At 48.5% G+C, this 16200-nt stretch overlaps 1 protein-coding gene across 2 annotated transcripts in view; it reads left to right on the top strand.

Moving 5' to 3' along the window:
• Positions 1-4170: 4170 nt before the first annotated feature.
• The window catches only part of ARID1A (AT-rich interaction domain 1A), a 69152-nt gene continuing 57122 nt past the window's right edge, over positions 4171-16200 (top strand). For both annotated transcript variants that reach the window (XM_080801135.1, XM_080801134.1), the window contains exon 1: positions 4171-5311. In XM_080801135.1, the coding sequence (XP_080657261.1) occupies positions 4172-5311 (1140 nt within the window). In that variant the 5' untranslated portion in view covers position 4171. The remainder of the gene's footprint in view (positions 5312-16200) is intronic.

Below are 16200 nucleotides of genomic sequence, written 5' to 3'. Positions count from 1 at the left end.
TTTACCGCTAAGAGCTGTTGAGCGCCATTTAGACTCCATTCCATTTTTCTCCCTGGCGATCCAGTTCGTATCTTACAGCTCCCGTCTGGGAGCCGATAATATAATGAATTGCCTTGACTCTCGCTTCAATCCACTTTCCTCGCTTAATATGCAGCCCAAAGTTTTGCTGCTCGCTGTCAGATGGTAGTGCTAGACTTTCACACTGCTCCCAAAGCCTCCGCTGGGGCTGTTTCTGAACACGGAGTTACAAACTTTAAGAAGCAGGCAGTTCCAGATGGAAATCCACGCCAGGATTTGAACTCTGCTTCTGGCTTCCGTCAACTGACATAGTTGCCCTTTTGCTCAAACTCGCAGCTCCAGTTCGCACTCGGGAGAGCTCCGCTGGGTGTCTGCTGCTTTGCCGCGGCGGGGACGCGTGTGGGGGCCACAATCCGGCGCTCCTCCGATTCCCCGCGCCTTATTCAGAACCGAGGCAAACCCTCACTAGGATCCCGGGGCTTAAAACGTCTTCCCCCCAAAAGAAGTGGGGAAAGGAAGGAGACGATCTCGATCTTTTTTGTTTGTTGAGTTTTATATTTCGGACCCTTAGGGGAAGCAAATTGCGAGAAAGGAAGGGCTGTTCTTCCAGCAGACGTTTCCCTCTCTTAGCAAGCCCGCCAGGCCTTGGTTCCACATTTTGCAGTTGACTGCGTGGATTTTAATAGGTTGTTCCCTTATTTTCGGGCCCAATCCATGCACACTGTACAAGCCGGATAAAATGAGAGCACATCCTCTGCCATTTTCAGTCGGTTTGTCCTGGCAGCCCTGCCCCCCTCCTTGGCTGCCGCAACCGCTGGAGTTAAAGCTGAGCGGAGAAACTCCGCCTGATCCGCTGGGCGGGAGATCCAGTCCACATTTGCCAAGTGCTGTGCGGTCGGGGATGGCGATAAGAACTCTCTTGTGAGGGAGCGAGCAAGACTTTAGTCCGGTTTCCATGTCAACGATTCAGTCCATATTTGCCATCAGGCTGTTGGTGGCTGAGGCGCTTTCGTGAGGGTAGCGCTGTCCTAGTCCTAGTTCTCCAATCTGCGCCGGGATTCCTGAGCTGCCTGGGTGTGGGGTTAAAATACTGGGGCTATGGGGGAGAAAACTCCACCGGGAGAACCCGCAGCCCCAAACCTGAGTCTTGGAGCTCCGGCCAGCCACGTGCCCAGCTCCTCCCCTCCCCCCCCTTTCCCGCTGCCATTGCCCCTAGGGAAAGCTGATGGGCCAGTTTCTAAGAAAGTTCCCTTCAACTCGGCAGTCCCTGGGATAGTGGTCTGGGGCTCTAAAGGTAGGGGTGGGAGAGGACCCTAAACGATTTGGAATTTTTTAAAAATCTAAAGGAGAAATCCTACATTACGTGCTCCAGCCCAAGTGGATAGATTTTTATGCACTTTACCTAATTGCTAGATAGAAATGGTGGCTGTTTTCAAAACAGCATGCCCACGTGTAGGAAAGGGATTTTGGCACTTTTCAAATTTCACTGCCATTGGAAATAAGGGGGATGAGGGCTTTCTCTGGAGACAAATCCATTCTGGCTTCCAGATTTTCACTAGGCTCCAGGTTTCCCATTACACTCCAGCTCTGAGGAAAATGGCAGGGTAATTGCATGTAAAAATTCCTCATTTGTGTGCAGGACTCAGGACTGTTTGCCAGCTCAGAAGCAGTTGATTAAATAGCCAAGCTCCATTTATGAGGCAGCCTATAATTTGGTTTCTAGGACCTAATGCACTGGGAGAGTAGTTGCCCCTGAGGACTGTGAGTGAAAGGAGGGCACTAGCCCATTCCTGTCGGTTAGAGCCTGGTAGTTTGGTTCTTGACTTGAAGGGGGGAAAAAACCCACGAGGCTTAAATTAACAGAAAGGTTTTGTCTTTTTAGTGTAAGATGATATTAAGTTTTCTTCAGAGTAGGAATGACTTCAGGTTTTTTTAATTATTCACGGTGACCAGCGGCATGACCAGAATTTGTCCAAGGGGCCTACGGGATCTGGAAGTTCCAAGATAATGGATCTGTGGCTATGAAGTCTCCATTTATAAAATCTGAAGGGAAAAGAGGCCCTGGTATCTAGTGACTACACTGGCCTGGGCCTCTCCCAAGGCAGCCTTGGGCCTGGTGAGGAGCTGGAATCCCCTCTGGCTTTTGCAGCCTGTCACGTCAGAGCATTCCAAATCAGCTTGAGGAGGAAAAGGCTGCTGCTGGGATTTGGTAGGGCTGGAGATCTAGAGTTTTCTATATATGTCTCTAGCTCAATTGGCATATATTGAAATATAATAGTAAACTCTGAAGAATCTTTACACTGGGGGGGTTGAAAACAATTTGGTTGCATCCATTTTTTAAGTGACCTGTTAGACTGCCCCTTTTCTCTCTTTAAGTAAGGAGAAAATGGTTGGCCTCCCTGTGGCCATCCCCATTCTGCCCTGGTTCCTTTGAACACTCAGTTTCCTTCAGTCCCTGGAGCCTCTTGTGTCAACTGTTCACAGTCTTATAAGTATTACCTTCAGAGACTGGGACTATGGTCATTGTGGCCTAAGTTCTCTTAGGAAAAATTGGCCTTGGGTTCTCCTGCTAGAAGGCTGTCATATGCCCCCAAAATAGCTTCAGTGGTGGTCATTTTATGTTAGTGTTGAGATAATCTAAGGTTGAGATGATCAGCTTTCAGCTTTGATCTCAAACCCATTCTTATATTCTGATCACATTGTTGAATATGGGACAACTTGATGGCTTTTTTAAAATTTTATTTTTTCTTTTAAGGCTAAATGGACGGGGACTCTGCTACTTTTTAAAATCACCCTCCTCTGCGCTTTGACTGACAGAGCAGCCCCTTCCCCTCTGTCTTCCGATTCTATAAAATGGGGATAATCGGAACCTCATGCCCCCAGGGCCTTATGAGGCCCGGCTAATGAGGGAGGGGAGTGGAAAAACGGAAAGTCTGAACAATGATCTGTAATTCCTTTGGGCTTGCAAAGGGGGTAAAATGTAAGGCCCCGCTCGTTCACTCAGCTGGGTCTTTAAGAGCGGGTTTGTAAAAGGCTTTGAAGAAAAGTGCTGTAGAGGTGCTAAGTAGCAGCCAAGAGACCAGGCCCGCTGCCAGGGGGTCAGGCCTGGGCCGAGGCGGCCGCGGTCTCGGGCTCAGGCCAATTTTGCAGCCGCGAGTAAAGTTCACGCTGCCCGCTCCCCTCTGTGCGGCCTGGAGGGGACCGACCCGGATAGGAACGCCAAGAGGGAGGCGGCGCAGGCTCCGGAGAGGCGTGGGATCCGGGCCGGGTTTTCCCCGAAGCCTTCGGCGGCGGCGCTGCCGAGCGAAAGCGGCAGAGGGCCTGCCGCCGCCGCGGCTCGTTCTCTCCCCTCCTCCTTTGTGAGGGGAAGGGAGCGAGTCCGTTCCATGGCCTGCGCCCGCTCCGCGTTCCGTTCCGGGTTTGCCAGGCGGCCGCGACGGCGCTGGGTAAAATGGCAGTGCTGAGCCTCGTGTCGGAGTGAGGGGGACTCGGAGGAGAGTGGGGCGCTCTAGCCGCTCAGTCCGGCCGCCCGCTCGCTCGCCAGCCCGCTGCCGCGCAGCAGCCTCGGCCCGCGCCGCGGCCGGGGAGGGGAGGCAGGGCACCCGGCCGGGTCCGCGCTCCGACTCTGCCTCCCGGCGCCCGGGCTGCTGCCGCGCGCCCTCCAGCCCGCCCGTCCCGGGTCCCCCTCCCCCCGCTCCCTCCCTCCCTCCCTCCCTCCCTCCCCGCCCCCTCCCCCTCGCCTCCCTCCCTCCCTCCCTCCTCCTTTCTCCGGCAGCAGAAAGCGGAGAGTCACAGCGGGGCCAGGCCCTGGGGAGCGGAGCCTCCACCGCCCCCCTCATTCCCAGGCAAGGGCTTGGGGGGAATGAGCCGGGAGAGCCGGGTCCCGAGCCTACGGAGCCGGGAGCAGCTGAGCCGCCGGCGCCTCGGCCGCCGCCGCCTCCTCCTCCTCCGCCGCCGCCAGCCCGGAGCCTGAGCCGGCGGGGCGGGGGGGAGAGGAGCGAGCGAGCGAGCGCCGCGCAGCAGCGGAGCCCCGCGAGGCCCGCCCGGGCGGGTGGGGAGGGCAGCCCGGGGGACTCGGCCCCGGGGCGGGGTGGGAGGGGGGGAGAAGACGAAGACAGGGCCGGGTCTCTCCGCGGACGAGACAGCGGGGATCATGGCCGCGCAGGTCGCCCCCGCCGCCGCCAGCAGCCTGGGCAACCCGCCGCCGCCGCCCTCGGAGCTGAAGAAAGCGGAGCAGCAGCAGCGGGAGGAGGCGGGGGGCGAGGCGGCGGCGGCGGCAGCGGCCGAGCGCGGGGAAATGAAGGCAGCCGCCGGGCAGGAAAGCGAGGGCCCCGCCGTGGGGCCGCCGCAGCCGCTGGGAAAGGAGCTGCAGGACGGGGCCGAGAGCAATGGGGGTGGCGGCGGCGGTGGAGCCGGCGCCGGCGGCGGGCCCGGCGCGGAGCCGGACCTGAAGAACTCGAACGGGAACGCGGGCCCTAGGCCCGCCCTGAACAATAACCTCACGGAGCCGCCCGGCGGCGGCGGCGGCGGCAGCAGCGATGGGGTGGGGGCGCCTCCTCACTCAGCCGCGGCCGCCTTGCCGCCCCCAGCCTACGGCTTCGGGCAACCCTACGGCCGGAGCCCGTCTGCCGTCGCCGCCGCGGCGGCCGCCGTCTTCCACCAACAACATGGCGGACAACAAAGCCCTGGCCTGGCAGCGCTGCAGAGCGGCGGCGGCGGCGGGGGCCTGGAGCCCTACGCGGGGCCCCAGCAGAACTCGCACGACCACGGCTTCCCCAACCACCAGTACAACTCCTACTACCCCAACCGCAGCGCCTACCCCCCGCCCCCCCAGGCCTACGCGCTGAGCTCCCCGAGAGGTGGCACTCCGGGCTCCGGCGCGGCGGCGGCCGCCGGCTCCAAGCCGCCTCCCTCCTCCAGCGCCTCCGCCTCCTCGTCGTCTTCGTCCTTCGCTCAGCAGCGCTTCGGGGCCATGGGGGGAGGCGGCCCCTCAGCGGCCGGCGGGGGAACCCCCCAGCCCACCGCCACCCCCACCCTCAACCAACTGCTCACGTCGCCCAGCTCGGCCCGGGGCTACCAGGGCTACCCCGGGGGCGACTACGGCGGCGGGCCCCAGGACGGGGGCGCCGGCAAGGGCCCGGCGGACATGGCCTCGCAGTGCTGGGGGGCTGCGGCGGCGGCGGCGGCGGCGGCAGCAGCCGCCTCGGGAGGGGCCCAACAAAGGAGCCACCACGCGCCCATGAGCCCCGGGAGCAGCGGCGGCGGGGGGCAGCCGCTCGCCCGGACCCCGCAGGTACACAGCTGAGTGGGGAGGGGGCTGGGGTGAGCGGGGTCCTGGGAGTGGGTGGCGGCTACGGGGAGCAGGCCACAGCCTTGGGCTACCCCCAGTCCGGGGCCCCCACTGCTGGGGAGCTGCCATTGTCTGGCTCTTCTCTTAAAATGGCTGCCTGTCTGCCTTCCTCTCCTTCCCTCCTTCAGCCTTTGTGTGGGGCTTTCCCTGAGGTGTATGCTCCTCTTCTCCCTCTCCCCTGGTCCGTTCGAACTCCTGGGGTCTTCAGAGGGGTGCAGGGCAGAATGTGCGGGGAAGGGCCTGGCCCGGGGTGAGGGGGGTGCTGGGGGCTCAGCTTAGGGGTGTGCAGTGCTAAGAGCTCGGGGGTTGAGTGGACAATTCTTTGCTCACCTGCCGCTCCTCTCTGCCCGCCCTCCTGCCTTCCTCTAGGCCGTTCCCCATCTGTGCTTTCAAGGAGGGGCCCCTCGGGCTCAGGGGTACCTCGGGGGAGGGCAGGGGCCTGCTTGGGGGCAGCTAGAGGCCGGCTGCGGTTCACCCAGGGCAGCCCGGGCCATCTCCTGTCTTAGTCTCCGTCGGCCCAGTGGCCTGGGCTTCTCCCTGGAAGTGCTGGTAAACAGCTGAGTGATTGGAGTAGTAAGTGCAGATTGCTTTGGTTTGGGATTTGAATTATGGAGGTAAAATCCTTCTGTCAAAGCCAGGAGACAGTTGGTCTTAGGTTGACATCCTATCTGTGATCTGATTGGCTCCCCATCTCCTGCTCTTGGCCATTTATAATTGCCTCTGATGTAATGGTACAACAATCCTGATGAGCTCATAAACTTTTACACTCTGCTTTTCTGCCAGTGATAACCCAAACCATCGCTGCCACTATCTGCCTTTTATTCCAGAGCTGAAATTGGCTGTGACCTTGAGGAGGGAGGTTTAAGCAGCAATACTGTATCAGCAGGAGCAGAGCCCCAGACAGGCTGCCCTTGTTACATTGTGCCGAAACAAAAGAGGAGGCAGTGGCATTTTGCTTGTACCTTGGATTTATTTTGCTTGTTATGTTTTATGCAGCCTGAAATAGATTCTGTGTTGTCAGAACAGTAGCTGAGTTTTTCTCTACAATGGGTTTGCTGTTTGTTTTGGTTTTGTGACTTTCCTGATGGTATAAATGACTTCTTTGATGGCTCTGAAGATGCATTTGTCTTGAGTAATTTTGACCGTGTTCGCTTTTCAGAATCGAAATTATTTTATTGGGGTTTTTTTATTGAGTGACAAATGTGGGATCTTTATGGGAGGGGGGTAAGAGAAAACTTTTTTTTTTTTAAACTGGAAGCTTTCTGAGAGAATTTCATATTAGGTTCAAGTGTTCTGTTTTAAGGAAGACTGGCCTCATTCTTTGTTTACATGTTGAATCTCGTTAACACTTTGTTAATTGAACTTTGGGAGAGCAGCTCTGATTTAAAGAGAAGCTGACATCTTTTATGATCTTGTGAGGGACTTTGTCCTAAAGGCCTGGTTTGTTGAAATTTATCATTTGTTCCTGAGATATCAAAAAGGCTGGTTTTCTGTTTTGTCATCAGTCACTTTAGAGCTTTGAAATAGAGGTCATCTAATTTTTTTTTTTTTTTTTTTTTGCATTTTAAGGTATGTTCCATTTTTTTCTATCTTCCAAGGTAATAAAGATATCACCTATAATGATACTTGGTATTTGCTTAGAAATGACGACTTTTAGGTACATTTTTATGCATTCTATTTTATTTTTATTTTGCTCTTAGTACCTTTTAGTATCTTTCTTTCTTCAGTGTTTTAGTCAGGAATATTGGGTATTCTGTGGAGTAGGTATCTTTTGAAAGGGAAAAAGCTCTTCGTGCCCCCAGCCCCCAGCAGTACCTAGTTGTACCTTCCTGCTATGAGATTTTGTTCACTGATTAGCTGTGTTCCTTCCTCATCCTGGAACTGCTTTTCTCTTCTCTTGAGCTGGGAGTTTTGAAAATAGTTGTGTTAAATGGCAGATTTAGAGCTCTGTGCCTTGACTCCACATTGTCTATGATGTTCTGTGTTCGGGCAAGAAACGGGAATTTTAAATGGAGTTTCTAGTTCTGGAGGATAAGTTTTGTCTTAGAGAAGAGAACATACTCTTCTTTCATTACATCTCTTTTCTCTTGAGGGGAGGGAGTCTGAGCCATTTACCTTTCTTAAACTATTAGAAGAAATAATTTGGGGTAAGTTAAGACTCATTTACAAGCAAAAATTAATTTGAATTCTGCTGGTTTGGGAATATTCAGGCAAACACTTTGTTTTTTGAGGGGGCGGGGGGAGCTGGATAAAACCAACTTTTGCCATAGAGTGGTTTCTGTTTTTCAGTCATTAAATATTTGAGCACTTTCTGTGTGCTAGGTACTATGCTCTGTGCTGAGTAAATGGTAGAAAAATAGATGTCGTCCCTTTCCGAAAGCTTGTCTGTGCTACCTCTGGATGAATTTTTGGATTCACTTTTTTAACATCACCATACCTAGCACTTAATGCAAGGTTCCTGTTCAATTTCAGTTCAGTTGCTACTGCTACTCCCTGACGTCCAGAGAATGGGCTGATGAGCATTCACTTGTGGAAGAGACTGTACAACTTTCAGTTTTGTGGTAGTCTCCATGAAGGATGTAGATGGATAGATTTTGATATGAATTCCTCTTTGCTACTTAAGGATAAAGCTCTTGTCAGACCATGAATCCTTCTTTTTAAGCATTCTTAAATAAGAGGGTCTTGCTCTGTCCCTTTCTCAGTGTTGGATTAAGACTGTTTTGCAGAGAATTGATTGACACAGCTAAGATGGTAATGTTCTCATTTGACTCTGATTTTATGAAATAAAGATTAGCTAAGTGTTTGTATTGTGGCTCTGTCTTTTTCACAGGAGCAGGAAGATCCCAGCCAGCAAACTTTTCCTTTATTGCTTTCCATATGTAACACTGTGGCTCAAGGTGTTGAATCCTGCTACTGATGAAATATTTTTCGGTCACCTATGCACTTGAACCTCATGTAAAGCTTTTTATTTGGGATGCTTTTAGCTGTAGTACCTTGAGAGGAGTATCAGCTCATCAAAGTAAAAAATGAAGTAGAATATGTGGTCCAGGATCAAGATGAATTTGATTATAGAAGTTTAGCTGTTCTTGCTATGGAAATATCAAATGATATTTCCGATTCCTGGGAAACAAATACAGGAATCTTGGGCTTATTATGGGAATGCCTGCTGGCAGGAATTCTGGGCTGGCTAAAATACAGGACTCTTGGAGCTCTCTCAAGTAGGAGGGACCAGGAAAACCACACTGAAACGGTACTTAGTTGTGAGGCTTCATGTTTCTCTACTGTCCATGCGAGAACTAGAGGTGATGGGGGTTGGGTTGGTGGCAAGAGAAGAGAAAGCATCCAGGACCAAGGTTGGCTTCTTTGTATTGGGCTCTATAAGGACTTTTCAAGGTTTCTTTCCTTTGTGTGTGACACAGAGTAACCATGACAAGTGGCACCTGCTGTAATAAGATGTCTTGGGTTGCATTAAACATTCATCTGTTGGATTGATTCCTTCAGGGTGTGATGTCTACAGTAGGCTTTAGCAACAAAGTTAGTGAGCTTTTGAAAATGTGGAAATAGGCTAACAAATTATGGTCAGGGCCCATTCCCAACACCCCGCTCCCCAAGGTTGTATTATAGAATTGTAGAAGCCACTGAACTGAGCAAATATATGGTTAAAATATGATATTCAAAATAAATTGGCACTGAATTGTTCTTTCCTGCCAGTGAGCTGGGATACCTCAGTCTCTAAAATGGAGTCCTGTTTCCCATGGCTTTTATCTCTGGGTTTCTCCTTGTTTAGATTGATCATTATTATTATTGATGCACACTGAGTTGTGTGTGACATAGTAGTGGGGGTAAAGAGCACAAGGCTCAGGAGCAAGAGGCTTTGATTCCACATTCAGTTCTAGATTAAGCTGTGTGATTTGGGGCAAGCCGTTGATGTTGTCTCTTCATCAGTAAAGTTAAGTTGGTGGATTGCATGGCCTTCTTCTCTGATGCTACGCATTGGGCTGTGCTTTCATACCTGACTTACCATAATGGCAACTTTTCCCTATACATGTACCGGTAGGGGTCTTGAGACTGTTTTTCTTCCCTTGGGCCTGAAGAACTCAAGGCTGTTTCCTCCTGAGGATTTACAGGAACAAGCTCTGAACAGTTGGGTACCACGATGATCTGTGGCCCTTTACAGAAAAAGCCCTACCAAACTATTTTGCTTTGAAACTTTGTCATTAATCATTCTACCTGGCTGGTGGTTAAAACACTAAACATTAATGGAAAAATTGGGCAGACTTCATTAAAGCAAGACTTTAAAAATAGTTGCTTCAAAATCTCCAAGAGGGGATTTGGGGAATAGATTCAAGGTGGGGTTAGGGAATAGATATTCATAACATTAACACTCTGCTTCTTTTAGGGGGTGGTTAGGAAGGTGGGAGAGGTCTCTTTAAGTTTTCCAGACTCTTCGGGTGTTTGGGCAGGTCTAGGTCTGGTTTGGGCAGTTGGTTGTAATCTGAGTGCCTGAACTTGCCCTGTAAGTTTTGCTGAGAGAGGAGCAAACGTTCCTGAGACTGGAACAGGAAAAGCCAAGCATTACAGGGTCAATTTCATAGGCCTGTTGCCCTTTTCTCATACCTTTGGTTTTTTAAGCTACATGGTGTGATTTCCAAATGCTGGAAACGCTGTTCTCTGTCTTCTCCAGCACACCTGAATTTCCTTTCTTTCTCCTCCTGGCTTAGTAGTTTAGAAGGATAATTTAGGCATCTTCGAAGTATGCTAAAAGGAAGCTTCCCTTTATGAAAGAGTGGAAAAGGTAGAGGAAAAGATGTTTGATCATTCTCTGCTTGACACAGCAGCTTCTTCCTCTCTGAAGGAACCAAATGTTTCAGAGCTTTGTGTAAATACTTGCTGAGCTGTCAATATGTACCCAGGAGGTTTCTGTAGTAAGATGTAAACGGCTCTATAGAATGTTTGACAGGCAAATTAATAAACAGTTTTCAAGCAAAGATAATGCTAGTCTGTTCTCATGTGGGGGAATAAAGTAATATTGGAGAAAAAGAAATGTGGGTAGGGAAGGGGGTAGTAAGGGGGGTGTGGAGACGTGGAGATAAGGAGAGATGATCTAAAAGAGATTGGAAGTGAAAAGATGCTCTCCGGGAAGAGAAGCCTCCATGGTCCTGGCTCCAGGCTAAGTTTAGGGCACATGGAGCCCCTGTTCAAAATGGATTGCAGTTTCAGAGTGAAAATAAACAGAAGTTTGGAAAGAAGATCCTAAGTTTCAATAGTGAGGTAAGTGCTCCAAAAGCTTGGTTTATGAGACACTGAGTTTCAAAGCCTTGTTCTTTCAGAAAGGTTTTGTAGTTTGGTGAGATGTTTTTAGGGTTGGGTTTGCATTTTTGGAATACCAGAAAGGAGGGGGGAGAAAAAGATACTGCAGCTTCAGCTTCGTCCTCAGCATCTGTTTTGCTGTGGCTCTCAGGATTAGAAGCCCACTTTATGGGCTGGGTTTATTTGTATAGTTTTCACTGGACTCCTGTGCATTCTTCATATATATGTTCAAATTAATGCTCCCAGGTTCCTGGATTAGTACAAGGCCCAAATGTTTGGGGACTCACTAAATCCTGCCTGAAGGGTTATATGGGTAGATTCAATCTTTGTTTTTGAAATTGCCATTTTAGGATTAAAAACATTTCTGTGTTCCTTCAGTGAAACATTCTTTTTGTGGAGGAAGAAATATTTTAGAATTATTTTAGCTGTGTGCCTGTAGTATTCTGCTTTGGTAGCCTTGTGAGATGACCAGATTTATCTTCTCAAAGTCTCTTTTTAAACAAAATCCACTGACTCTGACACCAGTTTTCTTCACAAGAAGTGTTTTTATAGACCAGAGTCCTGGAAGTGCCTGTTTGACTTAGCATAGTAGTAGGGAATATGAATATCATTATGGCCCTGGCCATAATTTTTAGGTTCCGCTAACTTACTAAAGGCTATCAGCTTGTTCTAAAACAAAATACAAAAACTTGGGTTGACACGGACATTGGTTGCACAGGCCTTTCTCAGTGTCATGGTGATAAGGGTATTAGACCATCAGACTTGTTGCTGAGAGTACGATTTCTAGCTCCGGGATTTGGAGGTTCAGATGGGAGTAGGAAATAGCCCTATGTGAACATGCCAGTTAAATACTAGGAAGGGACTTAAAAGAGACAGTTTCTGCTTCAGAGGAATTTCATTTTCTTGGCGAAGCATGCTTATGTACACACATCTGGAAAACTTGCAAAGCAGGGTTTTGTAAATGGGTATAGACCAAACTAAGTGTGTGGGCTGAAGGAATTCAAGAAAAAGGAGCAGTCAGAGTTGGGCAGGGTTAACCTGGGACAGTTTTTCGGAGGCAGTGAATCGTGAAACTTAATGTTCAAGAGGGGGAAAGTTAAAATATTAATTTGCTTTTTCATAATGCTACCCTGAGTGCCACAGGCTCTATAGGATCCATGTTACACAACCATCTCCAGACCTGTAGTTGCTTCATTCTGGTGACTTTGAGAATTTGGACTGTCACTGTAAAATTCTGTGAAAGAGAGTGGCTCCAGGGTCTTAGTGGTTCTTGTGGTTAATGTGGGGCCTTTAGTACAACCTGCCAAGTTCTTGGCCAGTTTCAGGGGCTCTTTTGTAGTAATTTTGGGTTTGGAAGGTTGTGTCACCTTCAGAGTTGTGTGCCCTGGACAACTCTGCAGTGACAGTGGTTCAACTTTGGTTGGAGAGCTTAGGTTTTTTTCTTTTTTTGGCAGAGCTAATCGACTTTTCTTAAAACGAGAGCCATGAAGTACCTGTCCAGACACTTAGGCTGCTGCTATTTCTAAAGAGTTGGGAGCTGTGCTGAAGCTGAGTTGCTTGGATCAGACCTTATACTGAGGGTTGATGGGTGGGTAAGGCAGTACATGTGCAGTTTGCCCATCTGTTCAGAGAAATGGCCTTTAATATTGTTTTTGATTAGGTTGGCCATGGCCAAAAAAGCTCATAAATGCTGCAAACACATGCTTATTCCTACGGGAACCTCTGAAATGGCAGTGATTCTGGTTTCTCTCTACCTGCTGGTCCCTGTGCAGTTGGACCACACATGATTTCTGGCACTTTTCAAGGGCTGTAAGTGGATGCTTAACCACTGAAGATGCCCGGAGAGTCCAGTGCCAGGCCACTACGGTGCGTTCACCTGGAAGAGAAGGCTAGGTTACACTGTTGCAGTGTACAAAAGTATAGAGTCCTGAGTACAGATTCTAGTCTAGAAATCTCTCTCTCAACTTGTTTTGCCTTGCCATTCTGGCATTTTGCAAAGTGAGTTTCCAGGAACTCAGAATTGGGGCTCGGTGGCTCATCTGCGATGGATAGCAGGGTAGTAGGGGCCTGAGATGAACTCCTTAGGCGTCTGGGTTTTAGAGGAATCCAGGTTAGGGTGAATGTTGACTTAACTACCTCGAATATTCTTCCTGAAATTGTTCCTCTCCCCCATTCAAATGGGATGGGATTAGTTTTTATTAAATGTTAAAGGACATCTGAGTGAACTTTCATGTGTTTTTGCTCGTCATGTGTGCATGCCAGAAGATGGTCTTGGGACAGGTTGAGTCTTTATTTCCCAGTGGCTTCTGCATATTCCAAGGGTGTGCTGCAGTGAGAGGTCCAATGCCAAGAATGCATTCCAACACGCTGCAGAGTAGGAAATTTGATCCCTAAAATGTTGACTTAGTGTTGGTTATGGTACATATTAGAAATCACCCAGTAATCCAGGACAGATTTTTGTCACCCTCCAGGAAGCTAATGTTGATATGAAATACTAAGGGGCTTTGGGCACCGGGGCTATGTGCTCTGCAGGCCCGGAGTGCTGCTTAAATTGCCACCCATATGAAGAGGAAATGTGCCATGTGCTTTTTTTCCTCTTTTGCATTTGGGCTTCCTTATGGCTTCGTTGCTTCTGGGTTCCCAAGTCTGCAATGTTAGATATTAGACTTCCTCCTCCCTTGGCACGGGCACATTCATGATTTTCTGTGGCTCATCACCAGCAGCCAAGATTTTTGTATGCTTTTTCCCTCTTAAACTTGTTAGCTTTCAGCTTGCTTGTTTATAGACATCTCTGTTAAAAGGAACTCCCTGCTCAAGATCTAGCACCAGCATGACGGCAGCAGGGGAGTTTAGGGGCTGGTGTGATATCAGTCATTTAAAAACCCATTTGCTGTGTGCGTGTTTTTATTTTGCCTCCTGTTTTCCTTGAGGTCACAACTTGCTTGTTGGGCATGAGTGCATCTGGGTCCAGCTGTTTGCTCTCAACTGACTCAGGCCTGGTATACTTTGACTTTAAGCAAAGTGTGAGTTCAGCCACATGGTAGATGATTAAAGGCTACATAGTGCTGAGCGCTTCCCTTTAGAGGAAACAAATACATCTTTGGGCTCTTCTTGCACAGTGATTTTGCTGTCCCTCTGGGTGGACCTTCTTATGGCTTTCTCTTGTCATTAGTGAACAAGTCACCTAAGCAGAAATGCCGGGAATTAGTTGCTTTTTGCTACTGTGTCTGGTCTGGTGCGTATGGATTGCTCTCTCTGTTCGATCCTCAGGTGGTGGAGTTCTTCGCTTGCTCCAGCAGTAGTAGATGTAAAAACTAAACTTTTTACCTGTTTGGGAATCTGGCTGCCAAAGATAGCTCTACTGTAAAAGATCTGGGGAGCAATTCTATAGGTAGTTGATCCATAACTTTGTCCTGGGCTGGGGATAGGCTGAGAATCTCACTGAAATTCCAATTTTCAAATGATGGGATACTGAGGGTGAGTGTTACTGTTAACGCATTTGCGTACTTACCATGTGCCAATCTCTGTGCTGGGTCTCTCTATGAATTTACTTGTTTAATCTTCAAAACCATGAGAGGTGGGTTCTATTGTTACTCCTCCCACTTTACAGATGAGGAAATAGAGTAAAAATGAGAAATTTGCCCTAGGGCAAAAAGCTAGTAAAAGGTAGAATTCTGATATGAATCAAGGTTTGTCTGATTCTTGAGCACCATAACATTTTAAAATACTAAATTTGCTTCTTCAAAATAAATTATTTAAGCACTAAGGCTTATTGGGACATTATTTTTGCAGTAGCCTGGGACTCTTAAATGGGGTGAAAGACTGAAAAGCCTTTAGTTACAGCTTTACATTATGCCTAGATTTCTGTCCATCTAGAATTTTATTTAAGTTTCTGATGAATGGCCATGTGATTCCCAATGCTAAGAATTGGTGGCATTTGGTCATCAGGCCACTTTTCTTTTTGGGAGGGACCTTTGAGAGGAGTGAGGGTAGGGGTAGATTGAGGCTCAAAGATAAGACTCCTTCACTTTGATCTAAGTGAGAGCAGCTTGCCTTATGAGAGTATTTGCGGATTGATTTTACTTTCTATGACTTGGAGCACTTGCAGGAAAGGGAAGGATTATGGTCTTAATTTCCACTCAGGGAAAGTGAACACATGAAGATTGAGTATCTCACACAAAGTTTCATAGCAGAGTCAGCTCTAAAACCAAGGTTTAAAGTTCCCTTATGTTGTGTGACTTTAGGCAAGTCACTTAACTTCTCTGAATCTGTATCCTCAACTATATAATGAGGAAAAAGATCTACCTTGTAGGTTTCAATAAATATTAATAAGATATATGAAGGTACTATTATCAAATAAAATTTGAACGCGACTCCTAGTTGGTAGGGGCCCGTTTGAGAGGGGGATGGTATCGAATGGTTAAGGACACTTGGTCTTTACTGAATTAAAAGCTATCCCATAGTTCCTAGCTATATATGTTATATTAATGCTTTAAAAAAAATAACACATTTTATTGCGCATCCGTTGTTCTGATTTGAGAGATTAGTCCAGTGGTTCTCTGTGGGATCCCTAACCGTTAGCATCAGCATTACCTGGGCCCTGTTGAGAAACGTAAGGGGGCGCCTGGGTAGTTCAGTCAGTTAAGTGTCCAACTCTTGATTTCAGCCTGGGTCTTGATCTCAGGGTCATGAGTTTGAGCCCCACATTGGGCTCCATGCTGGGTATGGAGCCTACTTGAAAGAAAGAAAGAAATGCAAATACTTACCCAGACCTGCTGAATCCAGAACTCTAGCAGGGTGTTTTAACAAGCGCTCCAGGCCTTTGTGATGTATACCCAAGTTAGAACTACTGGGTTTATGCATTTATGGTCAGCTGAGCTACAGAGTATATCTGAATTACGGGAGGGACTTCCAGATTATACCGTAGGCTAATGTTTCACATGTATCTGCCCTTCCAAGATGTGAGAGAATTACTGGATAGAGAAAAGGTAAAAAATGTGTGGGGTTGGGGAAAAGAAAGGAAATACTTTTGAGATGGATCTTCTACTATGCAGTAATGATAAACTCCAGTGACCAAGCAGGTCTATTTCTTTATAGGTCTTAGGGACTCCCTGCCTTCCAGTTCTCTTTTTCTTAGCTCTTTGGTGACATGCAGAATGAGGATAATCTAAATCAGTGGTACTGATTGTTTTTTGTTTTTTTGGGTTTTTTAAAGATTTTATTTATTTATTTGACAGATGGAGATCACAAGTAGGCAGAGAGGCAGGCAGAGAGAGAGAAGGAAGCAGGCTCCCTGCTGAGCAGAGAGCCCGATGCCGGGCTCCATCCCAGGACCCTGAGATCATGACCCGAGCTGAAGGCAGAGGCTTTAACCCACTGAGCCACCCGGGCGCCCCATGTGGTACTGATTGTTTGATGAAGGTAGAAAAGTTCATTTTAGGATTGTGACTGTGTGGTCAGCAGGTATGACCAGGCAAGTAAATTGACTAAGAAAGTGATTCTTGAAAATGGCATTTAGGCCA

The sequence above is a fragment of the Martes martes genome (assembly GCF_963455335.1).
Source record: "Martes martes genome assembly, chromosome: 4".
NCBI lineage: Eukaryota > Metazoa > Chordata > Mammalia > Carnivora > Mustelidae > Martes > Martes martes.
The sequence above is the reverse complement of the archived record's forward strand: the minus strand, read 5'-3'. Positions and strand labels throughout refer to the sequence as shown.